We start from the raw sequence: 27,073 nt of genomic DNA on the forward strand, positions 1-27,073 counted from the left end.
TTTTCTGGTATCATGTCTTTCTGGCATCATAAATATTTATTATTTAAAATCACCATCACGTATAGTATCCACCAAGTTTTCTAACCATACGAAGCAATATACGGTATATATTCTGGACTCTGGAGTTTTCAAAGAGAGTAGACTCAGGACTCGGGGGAGTCGAGAAAGAATAATCTCCCCCCGCTCCCCTGGGGACTAGAAGCCTAAAACTATACAATGGGCACCACAAACTGAATCCGAGAACCATTAGCATTAAGGAATCGTAGCCTCAATGTCATAGCTTTCTCACAAGCAGATTATAATAAATCTTTGGTCAAGACTCAAGTGACGGGCGCGCACCACAGAGAGAGAGAGCTTATGGTTTTTTGTTTCCTGGAAGATGGGACTCCTTTAAGTTGTTAGCCATCTTGTTAACCGAATATAGACACATTTATCTGTAGTTTTCAACCATTAAGGAAAAAGATTCGCCTATACACCCTTTTTTCGATGGAACCCTCTCCCTCTCCCGTGGGAGCCCACAAACGCCATCCCGGGTTGGTACAAGAAAATCTAGCAGGAAGCAGAAGAAATCCTCACCATTGCTTCTTGCCCCTCTTTTTTCTCTTACTGCTACCACTGCCACCACTCTTGGAACAGTTCCCAGCTCTAGAAGTGGAATTCTCTGCTGCAGCACTGCCACTAGCAGCTTCAAATATGCCCGACTGCATTGCATTCTGCAACCACTCAAAAAACTCCTCCTCTGTCATTCTTTCTTCCATGTTTGTTGTTGGAATTCCACCTCCCCTTTGTCCTGAATTAGTCCCCTTTGTGTTGTGTTTAGACGTTAAACTGGTATTGACATGAAAGCTCGGTTTGTGAGTGTTGGCTGGACACCTCATACCCTGTAACAAAAATTCATCATACAGAAGTGAGTTTTTATTTGTCCTTTTCAATTGGAAAAATATACTTTTTTATATTACCTGCCTTGGTTGAAGGAATATATAATCTATTTAAGTGATTAAAAAATAAAGCCACAAAATATGGCCAAGTCAAAAAGAATCCAATTGAGAAATCTCAAACTTCTTTAGCACTCAAATTGGAGCATGCCAAAATTTTAAATTTCTATATAAATCTTGTTTACTTATCTATTTTATATACTCAAGCAAATAATGCATTAGAAAATTTCAATTTTTCTAGGAAGCCAATTTGGAACTCCAGTTCTGGACTTCTGGTTAAGCCTACGGTGATCTTTCAGGAATTAGTAAATTTACAACTTTATACATTTCCATGCTATATGTGCTAATCTTCCATCCTTTCCGTGCTAAAACTACCATGAACTGTGGGAGACAATCATAATCTCAAAGAACTCACTTCATATTATGATGCAACACTGTTTCTTCAGAATCATCGAGTAAGGCTATTTTATCTTCTCGAGTAATAATTAGGAACATGCCCTCCTTAAAGAAAAATGAAATGTGCCCTATAATGGATCTTGTTTTGATTTGCATGTATGCCACATGCACCACTGAGTAGTTGGTAGACTCTGAACACTAAATAGCTTATTAAAGAAACCCGGAAACATGCTATTTAAAGGTACATGGAAACATATAAATTGGCCCCCAAGAGAAAATTCCTGGCTCCGCCACTGTTTATAATATTCCATCCCCCCCCCTCAAAAAAAAAAAAAACAAGTATGCATACAGACAAAAATAGAAATGTAAAAGAGTAAAGTACAAGTGCCCTAAACAACAAAATCCATAGTTATATTACCTGGCAAACAAACCACTCAGTTGCATCATATATTGTGCTTTCAGCACAAACATATGCAGATGGAGCATCTACCTGCACAAAATGATAATTTGCTTAAATAACAAGACAATAATATTTTTTGATAAGTAAATGAGATTTTCTTAATTAAACAATCACAGCATTACAAGTACACAGCAGTACAAGTATAAGCAAAATAAAGAAAATAAAACAATTACAACCACTCCCAAAATAATTTATCCCTATTGTATTCTCAAAATCACGTTCAGTAAGATTATCAGCGAAAGCATTGGCAATCCTCACCCACCGTGTTCTAAAAATCATGTTTCTTGTTAGCCATTTAAATTTCTTCAATTCATTTATGGAGCCCCAAATTACAGACTCAGGGTCCTTCAACCACCCCACCACCACCTTAGAACCACCTTCAATTAACAAACTTTCCAAGTTCAACTCATTTGCAATTTGAATGTCCTGCATCACCGCAAGCAATTCAGATCTAGTAGCATCCCCCACTAATTCAGATCTAGTAGCATCCCCCACTCCTCCCAGTCATGAGAAAAGGGCAATGGCATTTCCTTAACTCTCAAAACTCCTCCAACTCTAGATGGGCCTGGATTACCTTGGTTGGTGCCATCAAAAGTTAGTTTTACAAAAGCATCCAGAGAGGGCTTCTATTGTGTGCTTGACCAAAAGCCTTAAGACTGATGGAACGTGTCAAGCCAAGCATTTTAACCATTTAGGACCGTAACATACCACCACACTTCCATAGCCAACACCTTGGCAGCTTCACCCTAGGCAGCTCTCACTCTAGCAGTAGGTAGCTTTCTTCATGATGGCTCTCACTCTGGTGGTAGGTAGCCCTTTCCTTTTAGCAGCTTTCACTCTGCTCCAGGTAGCCCTCTCTATGATTTGAAATTGAGACGTGGTGGTAGGCTCTGATGCCATATTATGTGCTTAACCAATACACCAAAAGCCTTAAGACTGATGGAACGCGTCAAACCAAGCATTTTAACCATTTAGGACCATAACATCTTCCACTCGGATATTCAAAATACCTAATTTCTTGTGATATTGGTCATATTTTCTCATTATAGAAGACTATGTATCAGACGTTTTTTTGGAAACTGTAAAGTGATTCATTAATAAAATCAACTACAGAAAACCCCTGTACAAAGAGAAATGAACAGAGGATATACAAAAAACCATCTCATCCCAATACAGCCTCAACGATTCATTTTCATCAAAATGATTAACTAAAAGAATTGAAAACTGAATGTAAAATAATATTTTATATGTTATGTATGATTAACAAAACAATATGACAATGGCGTAACAGCATGAATCCAATCAGTCCCAACTCATAGATCAGGATGCGATGACATCACATTGCATTATCACACTAAGCCCTTGACAGAACATTCACCTAACTCATCCATTGAATATGCATGAATTGACACTTAACTCCACCACACTCAATTTCCCCACCGCACTCTCATTAAGGACTTAGAAGGGCCGTAGCAACTCATCTCACGTTCTTAAAAGCGTACTTTGAGAAAGGGTGGGAGCCCAAGTATCGTGGTAACCGCATGGACATGTGGAAAAACCCCAACACAATGGCACGAACCAAGCAACTTTGTAACAAACTTAAAAAGGAATTTTCCAGAAAGGGAAACCCTCAAAAATCTATAAATAGGGATCCCCTAAGGGAATCCACACCTTTGCCTCCCCTGAGAGTACCTTCTTCAACCTCTGAGACTCTCTCCATGTAAAACCCTCTCAGATCTCAGACCTGAGATCTGAAACCCTCTGCAACCCCTCTCAACTTTCCCCAACCTGCTTTACAGTGTCTTCTGTCATTTTTCGGGTAGACCACCACAGTGCCAAAGTCCACCCACCCACAGCATCCATCAAATAGGGAAGTACCCTCTACATTGACAATATGCTCAAATCCAAAATTCAATTTCATTTGTCAGGTAGACCACCACAGTGCCAAAGTCCACCCCACCCACAGCATCCATCAAATAGGGAAGTACCCTCTACATTGACAATATGCTCAAATCCAAAATCCCATTCCTTTTGTAGAAATGGCATGAGCATAGCACCCAGAGTCCATTGTTGTTTGAAAATGCAGCTGTAGCACCTTTGGAAAATGCCCCTGCAAGGAGTGCCTTGGAACCAAAGCCATCCACATCCAACATGTCAATCCTACTCCCTCTCCCCCCCCCCCCCCCCACCAAAAAAGAGAAAAGAAAAAACTAACTTAATCCCACTCACTTCACATACCTACTCCACTCTCTTCTCAAACAGATCCAGAAAGTGAGAAAAAACAAGGACAAACCAAGAAACAGAGTCGTATCAAAATGGATACAGCCCCAATTTCTTCTGTAAGCATATACACAGATAAATAATTAGTAAATATAACCACAAACATGTACGAGTTTAGAGATTTTTTAAGAATAAACATTTTAAAATAACTGAACTGTTTTAAACTATTACATGGCTGCCCCCTCGTGCACACACACAAAAGTGAATAGTCTGATATACATAAGGTAAAAAAAATGCAATAAAAGTCAACCCCACACGACTTGACTAAAAGAAGAGAAAATCGCCATTGCGCAATCTCATACCATTGGTTCTTGATATCCAACCAGCTAATGTCCTTAAATGCCCAAGATCCAAGCCCAGTCCAAATATGAAAGAGTAATATCTATAAATATATTTTTGGGTTAGGATCTATGCAATGATAGTACAATGTTATTGCATCACTTGCATAACACATCTGAGACGTTACAGCTTTGTCCCCCCTATGACAAGAACTGGATTCCTAGGTGAAAATCTTTACAAATGTGGCATGATTGCAAAGAAGAAAGGATATGAAAAACTTGTATAAATATACATTTTTATTTTCCTGAAGGTTTTTATTTTCCATTTTAATTACAAATCAATGTGACAAAAGATTTAATCTCAGTGCATCGTGGCTGCAAGGCCACTCATACACGATGCTTTTTTTAAGGTAAGGTATTATATTGCAAAGAAAGAAAACTGACTGCACATTCATGATACTTTTTTTTTTAAGCAAAGGTAACTTTTTATTAAAGAAAAAAACAGAAGAAAATGTAGCATTTAAAGATCTCTATTTTGATAGGTTAGCATTTCAAGAAATAAGTGAAATATAATCACAAAGCTCCAAAGTGGTTTGGCCAAGGGAAGCAATCAACAATACAAATTTCCGTCAGATTGCAAATGATAGGATATGGGACCATTGCTTGGTGCAATGATAGTTAGTATCTTGGGCTGACAAGCATGAGGACACAGGTTCAAGTCTGATAGCATAGATCAACATTTATAATAACTCTTTTCATGGATAATAATAAATAATTTTATTGATGGGGTTAAAAGAATGGTTTAAATACAAATATGCTGAAAGCATCCCAAAAATACCTGATCCTACTACCTCTTACAATGGTGCATCTGCCAAATTGTTTCTTAATCTATGGATCCATGAGAATTCAATTCCAATTTCTCATTAAAACCATCTCTATTGTGTTCCAATAGTGCCATGAACCTAAACTTTTGTTCTTTAGTTAGCCCACTACCACTCTAGAATCTCCTTCCACAACTTTTTTGGGAAAGGAAAAAATCTCCTTCCACAACTAAGGAATTAAATCCTACGAAATTTTTTTTTCAGTCTCAATCCTTGTGCCACTGCAAGCAGATAAGTTCTTGTGGGGTTCTCATGTAGATAAATAAAATAAAAAAAAAATCTAAGAGTAGAAACAGAAACTTAAATAAACTAAGATTCAATGAATAAATGGAATTCCTATTTTCTTAACAAAGTCAGCATCACTGGGACTCTCTATTAGCCAGCAGCTTCTATGTTCGGAGTCAGCACCCAGACACATCAGTGAAGAAAACTCTTCATTCACTCATTTTATCAATTCTCAAAAGTGTGTTTACATTGATTTGTATAGAGGACTCAGAATCTCTTCTTGGTATCTACAATATATTAATTTTCCTAAAAATGAAAAAATACATGCCAGAAAATTGATTTTCTAAATCCTCCAAATAGTCAGAAAATCTCGAGGATCCTGTCAAAACACGACAAGGTTGACTATGGGAATCTTGAGAAGATTTGATTCAGATTGAATCTTTTGCATATCACATGAGATCCACATGAGTTCACAACCAACTTGCTAGTACTGTTCACGGGCTGGGCCTTGGGCTAGGTTTTACAGTATCAGGCTCAGGCTTTGGGCTGGGCCCGTTAGAATTTTGACAAAAATCAAGCCCGAGCCCGGCCCATTAACAGGTCTACTTGTTAGGCTTGCTGGCATAGGCTCAATGTTGTGAGCCTTTCGATTAACTCAACAATTTATTAGGCTAGGTCTTGCTGGAGGATCCCATGAAATTCGTTCTGATTCACATGGATTTATGAAATACTGAGAGCCACTGAAATCTCCATACAGATCTAAAGGAATGAGTTTGACTTCCTTTTTCATCAATCCTTCTTTTCATCACTTTCTTAGAATAGAAATAAATAGTAGAGAGAGAAAAAGATGGTATACCAAACAACCCAACAAGATTTTTCAACCCAATCAGTTAGTTCAGTAATACAAAGTCTTGTCAAGTAACTCTCCCCAGAAGGTGAGTCCTCCAATGAATTTACTTACCATTGGACACAGATAAACATATTAAAGCTATTTATCAAAGATCTCACGTTTAGGATGTTGTGGGGCAGTTCCCAAGGGTGGTCACTTACCAGTTATAATTCACAGGTATTAATTTTATTAGTAGCCGATACTTGGTGGTTATATGACAAGCATTAATGCAAATGTAATAGAACCATCCCTCTATTCAATGAAGCTTTTAGGATATACTGTATCTATAATCAACAAACCCTTATCCCAATTTTTGCTCAGTCAGAAAAAAATAAAAAAAAGAAATATGCCTTAATAGGAGTCAGCAGCAAAAATCCTGTTTCGCTTTCATCTTGTCAAAAGATGTATCCGTAGTTAATTGCGAGCCCTCAAATCATTTCTCACTGTCACAACCCATGTCCTTCTTGGCCTGTCCTATCTCTTATAGACCCTTCAAATTCTGATGCAGCAGATAGTCTTCTATCTATGATACCTAGATACCTGTACAAGGGTTCCATATTGTGTTGGATAGTTCAATTTTTAGTGTAAATTTCATATCCAATACTCCAGCCATGCCTTCCATATCTGAGTAATATGACATGCCTGAGCCATCTTAGTCTACATTCCCTAATTTATCACCATCTTAGATTTCTAAAAAGTATACACTCACTACTAATCACATCCTTCCTAGTTTTGCCCCTTGACTACCAAACAATGCTGGCCCTATAGCCCATCTTATAAAGTTTTCCCCTTAATTTGAATGGGGGGAGGCATGCACATTGCACATGGAAAAATATTAAAGTCGAAACTTCATTTTCAGAAGAGGCTTTATAAACTTTTTCTGCATGCCTCTGGAAGATATGGGGTACCTGCTTTATATAGTAATAGATTTGTATCCTCTTCAATCTCTTCACTACAAATTATCAATCCAAGGTAATGGAAATGGTCAGATTTTTCTCAATACATTTTTCAAAAAAAAAAAAGGAAAGAACTTACCAAATTATCATTCAATTCTATTCAACCTTCTCTATAAGTGGTTGTGTGGTACAATTTTTAGAGCATCGTTCAAAGAATGATTTCTAAAACATTTTAAAAATTTAAATTTGCATTAGTGCAACACAATCATACATTATATCCAACAAAATCACAAATTCCTTAAGCAAGGGGCAAGGATTAAAATATTGATACGATATGCCCGTATCGGGCGTATCGTATCGGCATCGGACCTGACCAGCACAGAATACGTCACGACTGGATACATACTTTGCCAGTCGTGCGTATCGGTCCGATACACTATTGTATCGGCGTGTATCGTATAGTACCGAGCGATACAATCTGATACGCACCGACACAATAGCATATCGCGCGTCCGCATCCATGCCATCGTATAAACCATGTCTCACTTAAAAAAGTTGAGGCCTGCGTGATTCGAACATAGAACTAACCTTATGAAAAGAATCAGGAGCATGTCTCTTCAACCACCAAGCCTCTTACAACTTTTTGATAAAAAAAGAAACACATTAACATTTATTACATTAACGTCTAGTAGTCTATATACAACCCAAATAAATAATATATATCAACAATTCCAACTATAAATTAAAAAGAATAATTTTTAAAATTAGTATTTTATGAACAATGAAATAAATAATTTAACAAATCGACATATATACCAAAATTTGATTTTTAATTTCAAGAAATTTATACAAATAAAATTATTATTAGTAGAATAATTATTTTAATACTTAAAATTTATAATTTTTCACATTATATATATTCAATTTTTTATAAAGTATTAATTAATATTTTAATTTGCATTAAATAATAATGTCTTTACTATTTAAAAAAATAAAAATATTATTTACAAAATATTTGAGAATATAACATAAATTGAATTGCTCAATTCCACTAATCTACATTTATATAAAAATAAAATAATTTTGTATTTTAGAAATTTTATAAAATAAAATATTAATAATGGAATAATTATTTTAGTAATTAAAATTTATGAATTTTAATATGATATATATCTTTAAAATTTTAATAGATTTGGTATATTTTAAGTTAAGATTATATATTTTTATAAATTATTAATTAATACTTTACTTTACATTTTATAATAACATATTTATTTGAGAATTATTTTTTTGTTGATTTTTTGTTAATATTAAAAAATAAAATTAGTAAAATAGAAATACTGATATAGTAATTCAAATAGAATAGTTGCATATGTTTTGTGCATGTATTAATTTCTAAGCATATATATAATATGTCTTATATTCTTGATTGATGCATTCTCAATAAAATTGCATAATATCTATGCATCTCTCTATATTAGTTGTAATATATTTCTTCATATATGCCATTAAAATATAAAGCTCCTATGTATTTATATATTATTTATGTTTCTACTGTAGCTACAGTAGTCCGAACCAGTAAGGAGAAGAAGAAAGAGAAGGAGAAGAAGAAGAAGATGAAAGAACTGTCGAACCTGATAGCTAAACCCTATCAGTCGACCTCTTAATAGTGATTAGGCTTCTAATTAAATGTACAAGGACTAAACTGCCCCTACTTAAGTATGGGACAGAGAACCTCTAATAAGACTGCCACATAAGCTCATAACTTAACCAAGGTGAGTTGACTAATCTACCCTTATTCGGCTAACTCTAACACTCCCCCTCAAGCTGGAGAATATATGTCATATAATCCCAACTTGTTACATATATAGTTCACTCTCCCTGAGCTTAAGGCTTTTGTAAACAAATCGGCCCACTGATCACCTGAGCTTACATGTTCTGTGCTTATCTCTCCAGTAAGAACCTTCTCCCTCACAAAGTGGCAATCAATCTCTATGTGCTTTGTTCTCTCATGAAAAACAGGGTTGGATGAGATATGGAGCGCAGCTTGATTGTCACAGTACAACTTCATAGGTTTATCCATGTGGAACCCGATTTCTTGTAGGAGATTCATCAACCACACTAATTCACATGTAGTGTGTGCCATGGCTGTGTAGTCGGCTTCAGCACTGCTTCTAGCCACAACTGTCTGCTTTTTACTCTTCCACATCAAAAGATTTCCTCCAAGAAATGTGCAGTAACCTGTAGTAGATCTTCTATCAGACACAGAGCCCACCCAATCTGCATCCGTGTACCCAACTACTTCAAGTTTTCCTCCTGGTTTATACAATAGCCCACGGCCCGAAGCTCCCTTCAAATATCTTACAATTCTAAGAACTGCATCCCAGTGAGATATACGAGGGTTCTGCATAAATTGGCTCACCACACTGACTGCAAAGGAGATGTCTGGTCTCGTGATAGTCAAATAGTTCAGCTTCCCCACTAGTCGTCTATACCTTCCAGGATCATCAAATATTTCCCCTGTATCACTGCTCAACTTAACATTTGGTTCCATAGGAGTCTCAGCCGGTTTTGCACATAACAGTCCTGTTTCGTCCAATACATTGAGAACATATTTTCTTTGGCATAGGTTTACACCTTGTCTTGATCTAGCAACTTCTATACCCAAGAAATACTTCAATGTCCCAAGGTCTTTTGTTTGAAAATGATTTTGCAGAAAGACCTTGAGTCCGTCGATCCCCAATTTGTCACTGCCAGTTATGACAATATCATCCACATAGACCACTAATAAAATCTTTCCAACTTCTGAGTCATAGCTGAACACTGAATGATCAACCTGGCATTGTTTCATTCCAAAATTCTTCACCACTTCACTAAACTTCCCGAACCAAGCACGAGGCGATTGTTTCAACCCATAAATTGCCTTTTTCAGTCTGCACACCTTACTAGCCTCCCCCTGAGCAACAAACCCAGGTGGTTGCTCCATATATACCTCCTCTATAAGGTCACCATGAAGGAAGGCATTTTTTATGTCAGCCGGTGGTTTATCTTCTTTCACATGCTTCATTTTTCTCTTTGCCTTGAGAAAAACTTCCAACGACTTGGCCCATGGAACATAGTTCTCACCATTCAGTTTAATTGAGGTCATCTGTACACCTAGATAGTCAGAGGAAACCACCACACTAGGTTTCTGATCACTACAGTCATCTCCCATTGCTGCCATGATACTCTTTCAATGCTGCCTCTAATCTAAATTCCCAATCACCAACTAAGTGCTGCTGTCAAGAGTTTGATGTTCCAGAACCTACAGCAGTCCCTAAACACAATGATAGATACACACACCTTTGTTCTTATCCACACCACTACTGATTTCACAAAAAAAAAAACACAGACTACACCGACATTAATTCAGCACTTACTAACCACATGCAAGCTCTCTTACAACTACTCAACAGAGTTTGTGCATCACAAGCACCACCAACACAGCCATAGCTGTCACACACAATACAGACCTGCTTTAACACTTTTAAGAGGGCACCACAAGACTAACAAAACTCAACCAGTACCATTGCATTACACCTTGCACCATTCAGCCACCTACAGTAGCAGCCCTTACACCATTTGGTCACTGTAAACACAACCTGTTCTTGGAATTTTTCCAAGAACCAGGGCAACAATCAAGTTCTTGAAGATTTTCAACCCAGAAATACCAACAGCACACAGAGGAGAGATAACCAACCTTCGTTTGAGAGCTTCAGCCAACCATTCACTGCTGAAGTTGTTTTCTTAGGAAAGGAGGTTCTGTGCACCAGAAAAAAGAAGAGTTGTGATGTTTCAGGCCTGGGACGAACCACTTTTCTCCATTGACAGCCCAGAGAAGAAAAGGAGAGAACTGAAGCACGAACTGAAGTTGTCACGAACTAAAACAGGTCACGAACTGAAGTTGTCACGCTCTGATACCATGTTTCTACTGTAGCTACAGTAGTCCGAACCAGTAAGGAGAAGAAGAAAGAGAAAGAGAAGAAGAAGAAGAAGAAGATGAAAGAACTATCGAACCTGATAGCTAAACCCTATCAGTCGACCTCTTAATAGTGATTAGGCTTCTAATTAAATGTACAAGGACTAAACTGCCCCTACTTAAGTATGGGACAGAGAACCTCTAATAAGACTGCCACATAAGCTCATAACTTAACCAAGGTGAGTTGACTAATCTACCCTTATTCGGCTAACTCTAACAATTTATAATTAATTTGACATTAAACTTAATATTATTAATATATTTATAGAATTTCTGTGCATTTTCCTAGCGTATCCAAGAGTTTCTATATTTTTCGTCCGTATCCATGCGTTTCCTAAGCGTATCCGTATCCGTATCCAAGTTGTCCGATACGATACCCGATACTGATACTTTGATCCTTGGCAAGGGGAAACCACCAAATAACACACTGTGCATTAAATAATCCTTTTTCAGCCTATTGATTTTAGTAAAGATGTCACGAGGATATGGCGAAGAATATGGTTTTCCAGTTGAGTCAAAAAAGATAGCACGATATTATTGGTTTTTTCATAAGATATCTCTTAGATAACATATGAAGTTATTACATATCATAAAGCACATACTGTAATTTCTGTGAAGCACTGCACAAATCATATAATACAAGCATGTATATACACAAACACAACATAAAGGATAAAGAAAGTTCTTCCCCTAATAATCAGGACATGATATACACCTGTTGGCACTGCCTCTTTGCCAGGAACATTCCTAGGCACATCACACTGGATTGATGGTGCCATGATTCAGGCCCAGTGAGATGCCACAGGTGTGTACCTTTCTTGTTCTCAATAAAATAATTATTACCAAGGTAGCAACTTCATGACTCAATGAATATCACCTTTTGCAATAACCCGAAAAATATTGGCTGGAAAGACTGTTCAACCCATCCATCTCCATCTTTAGCTTGATGGAAATCTTTGCAATCCTTTAAAGCAAAATAGGCAACAGAAAATCAGCAAAATGTTTAATCCAGAAGTAATGGAACAACATACATATATCTTCAGTGGGAAAAAGAAACCTGGCACCATCTTGCTCGGGATTTTGACTTGCTGGTATGGATCCAGATGTGAAAATTGCCACACTTCTTGCACGCTATTCTTCTAGAATCTCCATGAAGGTCTTCAGAATCAGCCTCAGAATGTGTGAATCCCGAAGCAAAGAGACCTTGCCTTCCACTCTGGAGACTCAAGCATATTTGAAAGCTCAAGTAAGACAAAAAGATAAGCCTGCAATTTTGCAATCTAAGATACTAATTAAGTCTAAGGAATATGCAAGCATCTTGTACAATTAAGAATAGTATGCTCTCACAATTTATATTCTAATACATAATAATCCCTAATGGTGTACCAAAGATGACAGAAACTAGTCATTCCATAGAAGATGGTAATTCCTGAAAATATTGATAATAATAATAATAACAATAAAAATGACAGAAACTCCTAGGAATTCAATGGGATATTAACTATCAAAAACATCTTGTATATTTTCTTAACTAAATATAACAGTGCATAATTGAATTTTAAGCAGTTAATACACAATTTGCATTGGATTCAGAATAGAAATATGGGATAAAGAGAAAAGCATTTGGGCCAAACTCAACTCTCCTTAATCTGAAGAGGGGAAGAAAATGAAGGCTATTTTTTAGAAAAAGATTGAATATTGTCAAGAAACCGTTCAACCTAAAAGCTTAAGCTGTTAAGTGAGCTCCCTGAATAGGTTTTTATTCTCTAACGCACCCCCTCAGGCCGACCCATACCTTGTGCTGAAATTTAATTAATTATAATGGGGGCACTGAGAATCCAACACTAGAACACCTGGTCAAACAGGCTCTGATACCAATTGGCACTACTAACTCTGTGAAGGCAGAGCTTTTGTCATTGTGGCCTTAGTTTGGCAAAGAAATTGGGATTTAGACAGGTGGAGGTGGAAGGGGACTCAAAAGTAATCATCACATGGACTCTCAAACATATTTTTAAGGAAGTTGAAAGGCTGGTAAAGGACTTGAATGCTGATTTCAAGTGGGTTAGGAGTGCAAATGGGCTGGCTGATGCCCTAGCAAAACAAGGGGCCACACGGCAGCAATTTTATTGGGCATCTTTGTAATTTACTTTGTGTATGTGGGGAATACACTCTTCGAATAAAAGTGTACTAATCCGCTTTTAATCAATTTAATAAAATAACCTTTGCTTATAAAAAAAAAGGCTCTGATACCATGTCAAGGAACCGTTCAACCAAGAAGCTTAAGCTGTTAGGTAAGTTCCCTGAATAGGTATTTGTTCTCTAGCAAGTATGTTAAAAAGAGACAAAAGCTAGAACCCCATGTACATCAAGGACCTGTATAAAGGGAGCATACAGTACCTCGTGATTTACACAAAGGGTTTTCTAACAAGAAAGAATTGTGGCTTCCTTTTAAACAGATCATGCACACCAACCCATGATAAAATTCTAGCTTTTGGTTTGGCTTACAGCACAGGTCCTTGGTGAGAAATCAAATAGTCAACAAAGGAATCTCCTATTTTTTATTGGAAAACTGATCAGAGAATCCTACTGAACAGTTAAGAAAGTTAAGAGTACATGAAAAGCAGTGCCTAGTACTCCCTTGAAAAAGTTTGAGGCCCAACCCAAAAAAGTGCCCACTACATCAAGAAATTGCTGCCTAAACCTGGCTAAAAAGAAACCCAATAAAATGCATGTTATTGGCACCTTGTTTCACTAAAAAAGCAGCCAAGTGTGCTGCTATATGCTATCTGGATACATCCAAATGAAGTGTTCAGACTATTCTTCATAGATCTGGCCTCCCTGATGAGATGTCTAAAGTGCAAACAACTTGCAGATCAGCCTGCATCCATCCAATTATTACATATGAATCTCCTTACATCTCTATAAGTATTATAATCTAGAAAGCAGTAGAATTACAGTTCCTGAAGTTGGAATAAGAGTTTTTCTAACAAGAAAGAATTGTGGCTTCCTTTTAAACAGATCATGCACACCAACCCATGATAAAATTCTAGCTTTTGGTTTGGCTTTACAGCACAAGTCCTTGCTGAGAAATCAAATAGTCAACAAAGGAATCTCCTATTTTTTATTGGAAAACTGATCAGAGAATCCTACTGAACAGTTAAGAAAGTTAAGAGTACATGAAAAGCAGTGCCTAGTACTCCCTTGAAAAAGTTTATGAGGCCCAACCCAAAAAAGTGCCCACTACATCAAGAAATTGCTGCCTAAACCTGGCTAAAAAGAAACCCAATAAAATGCATATTATTGGCACCTTGTTTCACTAAAAAAGCAGCCAAGTGTGCTGCTATATGCTATCTGGATACATCCAAATGAAGTGTTCAGACTATTCTTCATAGATCTGGCCTCCCTGATGAGATGTCTAAAGTGCAAACAACTTGCAGATCAGCCTGCATCCATCCAATTATTACACATGAATCTCCTTACATCTCTATAAGTATTATAATCTAGAAAGCAGTAGAATTACAGTTCCTGAAGTTGGAATAAGAGTTTTATTCCATCACCTACCAGGTAAGTGAAAGTCATCAATAATTTTCAATAATTAATCAAATTTTTTTAAAAAGGAAAAAGTACATATCAAGTGATAAGAAATCACCAAGATTACAAAAGCAAACAAACCCAACTCCAAACCCTAAATGCATCAATGCATCTCCTAGATAATTACTAAATGCTCCACAAACACCTGACTGGCTAGAATTGCCAATATTACAGCCATTAAAACTCAATTTATTGAGGAGCTAATTGTCATCTTCTAGAAAATATTGCCACATATTACCAGCCTCTAATAATGGCATCAGTCAAAATGATCCAAACTCATGAAATTGTGCCTTCCATTTTCCATTTAAATATAAGTTGCAAGCAAGCAATTGACTGAATTTTCCACTTGAACAGATACAAGAAAAATTACCGTTTGAGAAGCACTTTGAAACCTACGAATACAATTCATTATCTCCTCTCTCCTTAGTTCATCATCATATGCTTTTCGTTTCAAAGAATCAAGTAAAACCTGGTTGCAAATAAATTCAACATATGAACTCAAAGAGATATAATCAGACCAAGAAAAAGCATAGCCTTTGGAACAGTGTACAAACAAAGATGTACCTCATATGCATTTTGAAGTTTTTTGAAGGCTTCCGCAGCCTTCTCATTGCCCATGTTTTTATCAGGGTGAACCAACATGGCCTGTCAAAATATCATAGAATATCAATTAATCAAACAGAAAATCTTAGTATTATCCTGAGAATCCTAATGTAGAAGGAATGCTATGCACTTTGTTTAGAAAACAAAAAACTAATGTTTATTTATTTCATCAGCAACACAGAAATGATTCATTAAATTAAAAGAACAAGTACAACAAGAAGTTGTGGGTAGACGAAAAGCCCACATAAAACCCACTAATTACAACACAGTCCCAACCATAACCCAAAAAACAATTCCACTAGTTACAACAATCCCCAAAAATAGCCCAAAGGAGATCCACTAACTAAAACATAGCCCAGAACGTATATTGCCTTTGAACTCCTTGCTTAGCTAGAGCATCAGCCATGCTGTTAGCTGATCTCCTAATCCATCTTATTTGAATTAACATGTCTTTAGAAGCCTGCTTAAAGCGCCTGATCTCATTCCTTAGCCTCCAGATTGCTCCTTCCCCTTTCTTCAGCCAGTTGACAACAATTTTTGAGTCCCCTTCAATAATGAATCTGTTAATCCCTAACTCTTTAACTTTCTCTACACCATATACTGCTGCCTTCAGTTCTGAACTCACCACATCACCATGCTGAATAGGACCCGAGAACACGGCTATCATATTTCCATTCTCTTCCCTTATTACCCCACCAATACCCAATGGGCCAGGATTTCCCAAACTACTACCATCAGTTTAGTTTCTTCCACCCAACATCTGCAGGGAGGGGGGTTCATTCATTTACTATAGGTCTTCTAGATGTAGTGTTTGCAATTGTTCCCCATGATCTGAAGAAGTCTTCTGTCTTAAAATCAGAAAACAATTTTAAAGTTTTCACCCAATGTGCCACCCTTATAGTTATCACTTCAATCACAACTTCTCTGCTCCTTCCCTTATCATCAAATATCCTCAGATTTCTTTCTTCCCATATTGTCCAAGCCACTGCTGCTCTAGTGCATCTTTCCAATAATTGCTAATCTTTTTCTAATTTTAGAAAGGACCATTTTTAGAAAGAATTAAATGGTCCTGAAACACCAAACTCTACCATTTCTTAAGACTGCTAATTCTAATTTTCTCAATCAGGTAAAGGTTTTTTGCATATGTAAAACATGACATCATAATTGATCCAGTCTGTATCCCACACATTGGATGATTGTGTATCTCCACCACTTTATGGTATTAACAAGTTTTTTTTTTCATATATTATAAAATAACACCCACATGGCAACTAGCAAGTTACTTGGGAATTGGCCCCCAGTCAAACTCATGCAAGCATGTTTGTTTGAACAAAAATTAGCGGTGATGACTGAGATTTGCAACCATATATGAGTTACAATCATTATACATATGGTTTTTTCAAAAGTGAAACCTTGTGCAAAAAGGCCCACTTTTTTATCAGTAAATACGAACAGTTTTATTGATGAGATAAAAACGTACAGTAACAATATACAATAAGATATTATACATTATCCAAAATTAAGCTTTTATGGAGATAGCTCCTTGCTGCTCCCCCATATATCCAGGTCGCCTAATTAAGTTACAATATTAGTCTAATGGATATCCTCCCTTCTTGGTCTCTGTTTATTCTATTAACACCTTCCCAGGCTAACAAGTCCAGAAGGGAGTTGGCAAACCTTGAAATCCATAAGAACTCAGCCTGCAATCATCTAGCCCGGAGTCTTGCTAGATGTGATGTCTGAAGCTCCATGGTCCAGCCATCTCATCTCTCATCCATCCTATAACAGTTCTGGAAACCCCTTAATCAGATTGCTGAACCTTGATGAAAGTGCTATTCTCATACCATGAAGAACAGCATATAGTTATCCTTATACTAAGTTGCCAACACCTAATGATCCTGGAAAAAGCCATAATAATGATTCCCCATACACCTGAACCCCCCCCCCTATTCCCCCAGTTAAAATACCCTCTTCTGAGTTGCATGGTTCAAAAAGCTAAAAGCAAATGGGCTACAAAACACCATCAAATGTGTTGCATGGTTCAAAAATGTCAGCTTCACTTTGACAGAAATGGAGCATAGTTTTTCTCAACCATACCACAGGGTTCATAACCACCATAATTTTCAAGGCGCCAAGGTAAGTAAAGCACTAGATCTTAGGGTAGTTCCCTAGATTCCATAACCATCTTTCCTTAATAATTATTCATAATTTTCTTAAGTATAAAATTCATGTTTAAGTCTAGAAAATCAACATTTTATGAGAAGAAAAAGAGCAAAGTAAAGAAAATTCAAAAAATATAGGGGCTGAACCCCTACTTTTGTTATAGGAAAGAAGAAAAGAAAAGGTGGAAGAAGAAGAAGAAGAAGAAGACGTGGAAGAAGAAAATGTGTTGATTAGACAAAATTTTTAAGTTCTTCCCTTGCTTATAGGTTCAGGTTTTGAAATTTTTGAGGGTTCAATCAAGGATCAAAATTTCGATACGATACACCCCGTATCGGGTGTATTGTATTGTATCTTTGGGGTCCTGATACCTGTTTATAGGTGTTTTCGGGGACCCATTTTTTTAAATAATATATATATATATATATATTTAAAAGAGAAAATGAAAACCAAAGAAATAAAAAAAAAAATAGGGGGAGTGTCGTTATAAGTACCGATACACCTCTGCCAATACACAGAGGTGTATCGATACTGTGAACCATGGGTTCAATACAGCAGTTAGCAATGTTTGCATTGATTAAACCCTAACAGAATAAGAAAAAAATAAAAAGAAATTAGTATATAAACACTATTCTATTTTAATAATGTCTATTTTATAATTATAATGTCAAGAATTAAAAATCTAAAAGTATTTTATAACCCAGTGCACAAAACTGCTAGGCGACTGGGCAAGGTGAGCCTCCAAGGGCGCCTTGTCGCCTAGGCGCCCGCCTAGGCGTCACCTTGATAACTATGATAACCACCAACTGCACACAACCTAAATTGTTATAAAAAGTAAACAAACAAACACAAAGACACACAACGCAATTGACACTTGTGTAATATGACAGTTTAACACTTAAAATATGTAAAAGTTAGAAGCTTAATTAAATTTTGCAAGAAACTTAGCTTCAAAAAAAAACAATAAGGGGTGGGTGATTCACTAAGAGCTGAAGCAATTGGCCCTACACCAAGGTTTGAGATTGGATAAACAGATAGGTTTACAACAAGTTGAGGTGGAGGGAAACTCCAAGCTGTTAATATGTTGGAAGCAACCAAACAGCTTGGGAATCTGGACCCTTAGGCAGGTTGTAAAAGAAATCAGGTGCCTAGCAAGAGAGAATGGGGTACTTTTTTAAGTGGACTAGAAGATCAGCAAATGGACTGGCCAATACTCTAACAAAGCAAAGGATTACCAGGGAGGAACTGTTTTGGGCTTTGATGTAATTCTGAGATACTTTGAGGGATCAGCACCCTATCTTTGGGAGGTTGGTATGTGTACTTAATTACTAATTGAATGAAAGTTACCGTTTCCAAAAAGAAAAAAAATAATAATTAGCTTCAAAAAACCAGATGTAAAAGCATGATAACAAGCATATGACTGGTACCTGTACCTTTATCTGTATCCAGGATCTTAGGAAATGGAGTCATGTTCCACATTCCCAAATCCATGTCCATGTCAATATCTGTATCTGGGCATATATTAGGTAAATATATGAAATAAGTTCTATGATTATCTCTAGCTTTTCAGGTTTTCTAAAGGCACCATATCACACACTAGTAGTTCAGATTCTTTTTTACTTAGGTCTAAGCCATTTTGGGTCAGTTCATTTCTTAGAGAACTACTATCCAGTTTTTATTTCTATTCTTTATACGAACAATAGAAGATAAAGCAATTCCACATTTGGTTTAAATTATGGTTTACTATAATGATGAGCTCTTATGAGGAGGAAAAACATGTACCTTTCTCCTGTATTCCCTCTTAAGTAAAGAAACATCTACATTCTCATAACGGGAAAAACCCAATGCACAATAGTGGTCAGTACAGTTTAATAACCGAACAACTTCATCTTCAGACGTTAACTCTGCATCAGCCCCACTGGTTGAAGGTAGTCCTGCACTACGATCTGATGATCTTCCAAAAGCAGCTTCAGAAGGTGAAGTACGACTTGGTTCACCATAAAAAGAATCCGATCGGTTCTGAGTTCCAGCATCTTGTTCTGGCCTATTCGATCTAGTATGCTCATGCATAGTATTCTTTAGGAAGTATGCCAGAATATCACTTGAGATGAAAGACAAATTCAGCACCAATAGCAAACCAAACCATCCAACATATATTTTTACACAATATATGGAATATACAGTGGTGATTAAAAGTGCAAGGCGTTCATGGCTCAATGCAAATGCCATCCCTGCATTTTAGAAGACCTACAACCTTAGCTGGTTTTGGCCAAAATTTATGCACATAAACAAAGAGAATATACAACTCAATATCACAAGAAAATTGAATGATCACCTCCAACAAGGATGATGCTCCCTGTGATCCAAAAGCTTCCATAAAACCACAGCAACAAAGCTGCAGAGATGATCAGTAATAAAACTGCAAGTGTGAATCCAACATAAACTGCAACTAGAGCAGCTATGGCCTGAGTCATCAAAGAATTTAAAAGATTTTAAGTAAACAATTCTTTTCTAGGAAGGGGCATCAATAGCAAATAAAAATCAAGGAATCTACAATAGGATATGGCCTGAATCATCAAAAAATTTAAAAGATTTTAAGTAAACAATTCTTTTCTAGGAGGGGGAATCAAAGGCAAATGATAATCAATGAATCCACAATAGGATATTCAAGATTGTTGGGACATAGTCAAAGAAGATTTATTTGAGGTCTTCAAGGAATTTGAGAATAATCAAGTGATGAGTCGGGGAATTAATGTTACTTTTCTAGCCTTAATTCCGAAAAAGAAAGAAGCTAAGCATCCAAAGGACTTTAGACCTATCAGTTTGGTGACTAGTGTTTACAAGATTGTGGCAAAAGTCTTATCTTTGAGGATCAAACAGGTGCTTCCTTGTCTTATTAGCCGAGTGCAAGGAGCTTTTGTTCAGGGGAGGCAAATTGTAGATCAGATTCTAATAGCAAATGGATGTGTGGAGGAGATGAGGAGATCGGAGCGTAAAGGTTATGTTTGTAAACTTGACCTTGAAAAGGCCTATGACTTAGTGGACTAGGGATTCTTATCACTCGTGCTAAGGAAGTGTGGGTTTGGGGATAAGTGGTGCAAATGGATAAATGGTTGCCTCTCTAGTTGCCATTATTCCATCCTAGTCAACGGGGTAGTTACTAATTTTTTCCCAGCTAGTAGGGGTCTGAGACAAGGTGATCCCATGTCACCTTTCCTTTTCACTTTAGTCGCCAATGCTTTTAGTAGACTCCTTTCAAAAGCGGATAGAGCCGGATCTCTAAGAGGGTGGGGAATAGGTAGAGACAGAGTGTCAGTAACCCATCTCCAATTTGCAGATGACATAATAATCTTATGCAAAGGTTGTGATTTGGCAGAGGTAAGGAATCTGAAGGACTTAATAATTCACTTTGAGAGGGCCTCGAATTTGAAGGTAAATTTTGAGAAGAGTTGTGTTGTGGGGGCTAATTTGAACAGAGAGGAGGTGGAGTCTATAGCAGCCTTGTTAGATTGCACTTGCTCTCAGTGGCCTCTATCCTACCTAGGACTTCCTCTAGGTGCAAACCCAAAGGAAAGTAGGTTCTAGAATCCGATGGTTGAAAATTTTGAAAAAAGATTGGTAACTTGGAAGAGGAACTACATCTCCATGGGTGGTAGAGTTACTTTGATTAAAGCAACTTTGGCCAACTTTCCTTTATACTTCCTGTCAGTCTTTAGAATTCCTAAAAGGGAGGCAAAAAGGATGGAAAATTTGATGAGGGACTTCCAATGAGAACCTGGTGAAGAGAAAAAAGATCACTTGATTAGGTGGGAGGTAGTGAGTCGGAGCAAAAAAAGAGGACTAGGCTTAGGGAATGTGGTGAGTAAGAATGAGGCTCTTTTAGGTAAGTGGCTTTGGAGGTGGCCCCTGGAGAGGGAGAGGTTGTGGCATGAAGTTGTGAAAAGTATCCATGGCTATTCTAAATCAGGTTGGGATGCGGGGGTATCTCGAAGGGCTTTCCTCACAACACCTTGGAAGGCTATCTCTGGCATTCTCCCTAAATTCCTCAGGTTTGTAAGGTATGATGCTTGTTCTGAAAACTCGGTGAGCACTCAACCCCTAAAAGACCGCTTCCCTTCTCTCTATTCCATCTCCCTCTTTTAAAAGAAACCCATTTCTTCAGAGCTGTTGTTGCTTCTAGAATCGGTGTGTCTGGACCCCACCAACCCGGACAAAAGAGTCTGGGCTCTAAACCCGGTTGGCTCTTTCACTTGCACATCTTTCTTTAAAGCCCTTTGCTCTAACCCTTCCTCTCAAATCTTCCCTGTTAAAGAGGTTTGGTCAAGGCCAATACCCCCCAAAGTAACAGTGTTCTGTTGGGAAGCCTATTATGGTAAGATCAATACTGTGGAAAACTTGCAAAAGAAGAAACCTTTTTTTGTGTCTGTCCCCAAATTGGTGCTTTATGTGTAAAGTGAAGGGTGAGGACTGTAACCATTTGTTTCTTTATTTGGGTGCAAGTGGAACTTGCCCTCTGAAGTAAAGTTGTTGTTCACTCCAGATGCTCTTGGGAGATTGACAAAAAAGGGGAAGATAATGTGGAAATGTATCAGAGTCGCCACCTTGTGGATCTTATGGGAGGAGAGAAATGCTAGAATATTTCAAGAAAAGGAAAGAAGTCTTGCTGAAGTCAAGGAATGTATATTGACAAAGACAATTTCATGGCTGAAATCTTCACAATTGTTGGCAGATTTCTCCTTTGACGACTTAAAGAGAAATTGGGAAGCAATGGCTTCTACAGTCTCCACCAAGAACAAATTACAAGTTGAACGGAAACCCCCACCGAATGGAGTGGTAAAATTGAACTTTGATGGTAGCTGCCAAGGTAACCCAGGGCCATCCGGAATTGGAGGGATTCTGAGAGACAAAGACAGCACTATGTTGTCTCTTTTCTCAGGACCAGTGGGTGAAGGTGATTCTGTAAGGGCAGAGCTACTAGCAGCGGTACAAGGTATACAGATGGCTAGTCAATTAGGAGTGAGCAATTTGTTAGTAGGAGACTCCAAGGTAGTAGTGGGCTGGCTGAATAGCCCAGACACAGTTTGTTGGGGGTTACAGGGATTTGGTAAAGAAAGTTAAATGGATGACAAGAAATATGACTGTCAGGTTCCAGTGGGTTAGCAGATCAGCAAATGTAATGGCTGATTCTCTGGCCAAGCAAATGTCAAAGGGTGATCTGTTTTGGGCTAATTTGTAATTCGTTTCTCAGGTTTGGGCATGTTTTAGTGCTTATGATTCAGTCCTTGGGAGAGGTAACATCTCGTGCCTCTTCCTAGGCTGCATGTATTTCTGATACTCTTTCAATAAAACTACTCTCATTTATCAAAAAAAAAAAACAGGGGAAAAGATAACAAAAACATAGGTCCATGAAAACAGTAGTTTTCTCACAACCAAATTTGGGGGCCTCTAGTCCAATCCAAGATAGCCCTTTTTCCTGTGAACAGCAATCCTCAACAGATACTTTAACCATGGACCAGCCACTGAAGTATGGAGCATAGTTGCCAGGCCCACTTGTGCATTGTGGACCATGGTCAAAGAATCAACAAATCATCTATTTCTACATTGCAACTTCAGTCATATATTTGAGCCCACTTTTTACACCATTTTCATATCAGTTGGTGCTTCCCTAGATTTTTCCTTGAGGTCCTCAGTTGTTGGCAGGTTGAGTGCCTAGCTTGGCAAAGAATCCCTTTCGTACTCTGCTAGCTAATTTGGGAAGAAAAAAATCAGTGGTCTTTCAGAGCCGACCTTCTTATCAGGAGGTGTATTAAGAAGAGTCATAGGGCAGCTCACTCTTGGTTAGCTATGAGAAAAGAATTCAAGAAAGCTCCTGATAGCTCATTTTTGGATTTTGAATTTCTGGATGGATAAAATATAGTGCAGAAAGCTGCATTTTTGCTTTGAGGTTTTCTTTGTACATTCTCTTGATGTAAATGAGCCATTGTGCTCCCATATAACCACTTGAAAAGCATCCACCCAAAGAAAATAAAGATAACAACAAATAACAGAACACTCTTAACACATAGAGAAGAAAGAGAAATATGAATCATATAAACTCATGAGAGAACCGGAACTCACCATGACCACAAGAAACTTAAAGAATCCAATCATTGCAATAACTGATACAATGCTGCACCAAATAACTGTAAAGAAGGATGTTGTTCCCAAACGTAGAAATGAGTCAAGACCCCTCAGACTACAGTCCAACCATATCATGGATATGAGTAAAAATAACTTCCCAAACTGAACAAGCCACTTCCAAATAACAGGGTACACTTGCTTAGTCTTAAACCAAACATAGTCACGGGCATCAAATAGCATAGTTGTTAGAAAATTAAACAAAGGTTTCTGCCTTTCTAGCCATCCACGAATCACCTTCAGGGCAGACAAAGCAGATGCCCCAAAACTTCTACCAACCGCAGTATCTGAGGACTTTGAATCTTTCATCATATCTTCAGCAGGCAAACCGTTCTCTAAGCCAAGATTAACTTTTTGGTTTTTTAAACCATGGTTACCGCCTAATAGTGCACCAGTTTCTCCTTTTGACCTGGGCACATCCAATACAGATGCATCCCCTACAGGGTTTCTTGAGTTACTGGATGTAGAGAGTGATTGAGCCAGGCCAGGCATTCCATCCACCACTGGCTTCCCTTTGCTTGGGAGATTTCCAGATTTTTGGTTGTCTTTTCTCTCATTTACTGCATATGTTGGATTAAGTACTCCCTGTTCCAAATGACTATCTGTTGGGAGTTCCTCAACAATTTTTCCCTCACTAGCTTTTACCCTAACCTTTTTTACTGGTGAAGGTCCACCTGCTGACTCAGAAACCCTAATTTTGTAGTTTGATGGGTTGCGAGCCACACCATTCCTTTGTTGATTTCCCTTCCGAGCCATTATCAAGACTTGTAATGTATGCTATGAAACAGAATCAAGCTCAATTGAGTATTGATCCATCAAGTATACCATGCACTGCAAACTAGATTCCATTGAAAGGGTCCACACCTGTTAGCCAACACATGTCATATGAATAATAAACACATCAAAAGAGAAGAGATAATACATAGACACACACACACACCCCTTTATGACTACAAAATGAGAAAAGGGCACAATGAGTATTCCAATCAGGTAAGGATTTTGACTAGGTAGGACTCTTTTATCAGTAACAAGATCAAATACATTTCTTAGAAAAGATGGGGCAAGATAGCATGGAACTCTATCCCTTGGAAAAGGGAGACAATGGCTACATAGCTGAGACACAACAGTACGAATCTTACTAATATAATAAAATATGTTTACAATCAAAAGGGCAACTTATCCCTGACTACTAAATTGTAAGAAAATCTTTTAAATTAAAATCCCAGCTTTTCATATCAATGGTCTTACCAGCCCCACTAGTGCAAACATACACCTCTATGCTCTTTGTAGGCTATTGATACAAATCTTATCTCTGGCACTTTCCATGCACGTCCATAAACAATGGTATAAAACAGTTCAGCTGCCTTGCTAAGTAAATAAATATTCCTAGCTTATAATGTAGATGCAAACCAAATGAACAAGTAACAAAAGGGTCTTCTGACCTCAAAATCATGTATAACCAACTTATCAAAACAAAAAACTAAAAGTCTAAGTGTAATTAAAATATCAATAACAAAGGTCAAACATTAAAACCATGTAGGTGATAATAATATATTAAATTAGACACTGTGATTAAGCTCAATGAGTTTAAAGGTCTTAATCTTCTTGCTGTGTGCCAAACATTTACAAGGAAAAGGGTTGACTAGTTATGTCATCAGGGTCCCAAAGTGTGAATATCAAGATTAGTAAAGTAATAAGAGAGTAGTAGGTGGTCTCCCATCACTTTTGAATGTAACAGTGATACATTAGCCTTGAAACATCTAATGTTCTCCTAACCAAATAAGAAAAAACTAGTTGAACCATTTAAATCCAGATTTGAATATACAAATTACTCTCGCTGTTGCAGTAAAGAGAAATCACCTATTGTGGACTTGTGCCAAGTTCACAGTCATTGATCCAAGTGGAATAATGATTGTCTCCAATGATTGTACATTAAAATTGTCTCCAATTTTGTTCATATTCGGTTACAGAAGAGTTGAATTGGAAATTGGGCGTATTAACATACCAAGCTTCACTTAGACAAGCCCCTTTCCCACTCTAGTGAAAGACCATATTCAACTATAAATAAACTGATCTTCCGTTAAGTCATGCTTTAAGTATAATATCTTTTGTTGTATTAATTTGCATACCTAACTGGTCATCCATCTGAATTTGCAAATTAAAACCCTCATAAAACTCAATTAAGATAAAGTGTGGTATATTTTCAAGGTGGACAGCAACCTTAGTTTTTATAATCTGATCTAATTCGAATTTCAAAAAGGAAAACTCACCATCAAAGATTTCATTCTTCATGATGGCCAACCATCAAACATGCCAATATGGTCTTGTAGGTATCTAAAGGCACGGCTTAAAAAAAGCTCTTAATTTACATCAAGAAGGTTGTTTTATGTCAACAATTCAAATTAAACCTAATTCCTTTAAATATGCTGTAACAGCATAAATCCTTTACAACATTATAAACGAAAACGCTTTCTATATGCAAAGGTTCTAATTGCGTAGGAAGTGTAAAGGGAGCCATACGGCTCAAAAGGTGCTACGTGCACAGGGAAGGTGACCCGCAGAAAGAGCTAAGTAAACAATTGAACAAACAAATCCAGTAGAGAAAGAATCAGGAGCCAATGAACGAAAGCAAAACTAATTTAAAGGGAACGCAGGAGCATTAGCATTCTGCATTTCCCAACGAAGATTTCAAAGTAAAAGATCCACAAAAATCATTCAATGTGTTAAAGAAAAGAAAACCACGCCCATTAGTGGTGTATTTACCATAATCAACAGTTACCAAACAATGTTAGAAAACAAACATGAAACTCTGATAAAACAAACCCCCAAATTTCAAGGCTCTAATAGAAGCCCAATTGAGGGAAAACAGGAACTAGAATACCCAAATGATGGAACGGTATTAATGAGGCTAAAGCACGATCAAAAATGAAAACAGCGAAAAGAATGGAGCCTATCAGCCTAGCACTAGATCATAAAACCTTGCAGAAATGAAGATTGGACATTCGAAGACAGATATTAATATGAGGAATACCTTGAATTGAGCTGCATGGAAACCATCGCGAAAAGTCGAAAACCGGAAGCACCAAAGGGAAAGATGGAGAGAGAGAGAGAGAGAGAGACAGACAGACAGACAAACAGAGACGAAAAGGCAAAAGTTGGAGGGAGAAGAAAAGGGAGTGGGAGAAAACACTGAAACAGGGTTTGGTTCTTCTGGGTGAGCGAAGGGAGTTTGGGAGCTCTCTAATGCTGAAATGATATAAACGGCGGCCCTGCCAAGTTTCTTC

General features: G+C 37.4%; 1 protein-coding gene across 1 annotated transcript; it reads right to left on the reverse strand.

Moving 5' to 3' along the window:
* LOC104607055 (Chaperone DnaJ-domain superfamily protein) lies at window positions 1–27,073 on the reverse strand. Its single transcript, XM_010272548.3, has 10 exons — window positions 26,821–27,073; window positions 23,730–24,653; window positions 19,948–20,077; window positions 19,395–19,843; window positions 15,414–15,494; window positions 15,220–15,318; window positions 12,316–12,474; window positions 12,136–12,222; window positions 1,750–1,821; window positions 1–881 (listed from the first exon to the last, which is right to left on the reverse strand). Exons 2-10 carry the CDS (start codon window positions 24,543–24,545, stop codon window positions 573–575), a joined length of 2,202 nt encoding a protein of 733 aa, XP_010270850.1. The 5' UTR covers window positions 24,546–24,653; window positions 26,821–27,073; the 3' UTR covers window positions 1–572.

The sequence above is a fragment of the Nelumbo nucifera genome, chromosome 3 (genome assembly GCF_055504915.1).
Source record: "Nelumbo nucifera cultivar China Antique chromosome 3, China Antique-T2T, whole genome shotgun sequence".
Taxonomy (NCBI): Eukaryota; Viridiplantae; Streptophyta; class Magnoliopsida; order Proteales; family Nelumbonaceae; genus Nelumbo; species Nelumbo nucifera.

Coding starts and splice junctions, on each gene's coding strand:
- LOC104607055 (XM_010272548.3), bottom strand. CDS start 24,545: ATGGCTCGGAAGGGAAATCAACAAAGGAATGGTGTGGCTCGCAACCCA. Junction 15,495..19,394: donor AGAGGGAATACAGGAGAAAG/GTACATGTTTTT, acceptor ATATTTTGACAG/GCCATGTTGGTTCACCCTGA. Junction 12,475..15,219: donor TTCAAAGTGCTTCTCAAACG/GTAATTTTTCTT, acceptor TTGAGTCTCCAG/AGTGGAAGGCAAGGTCTCTT.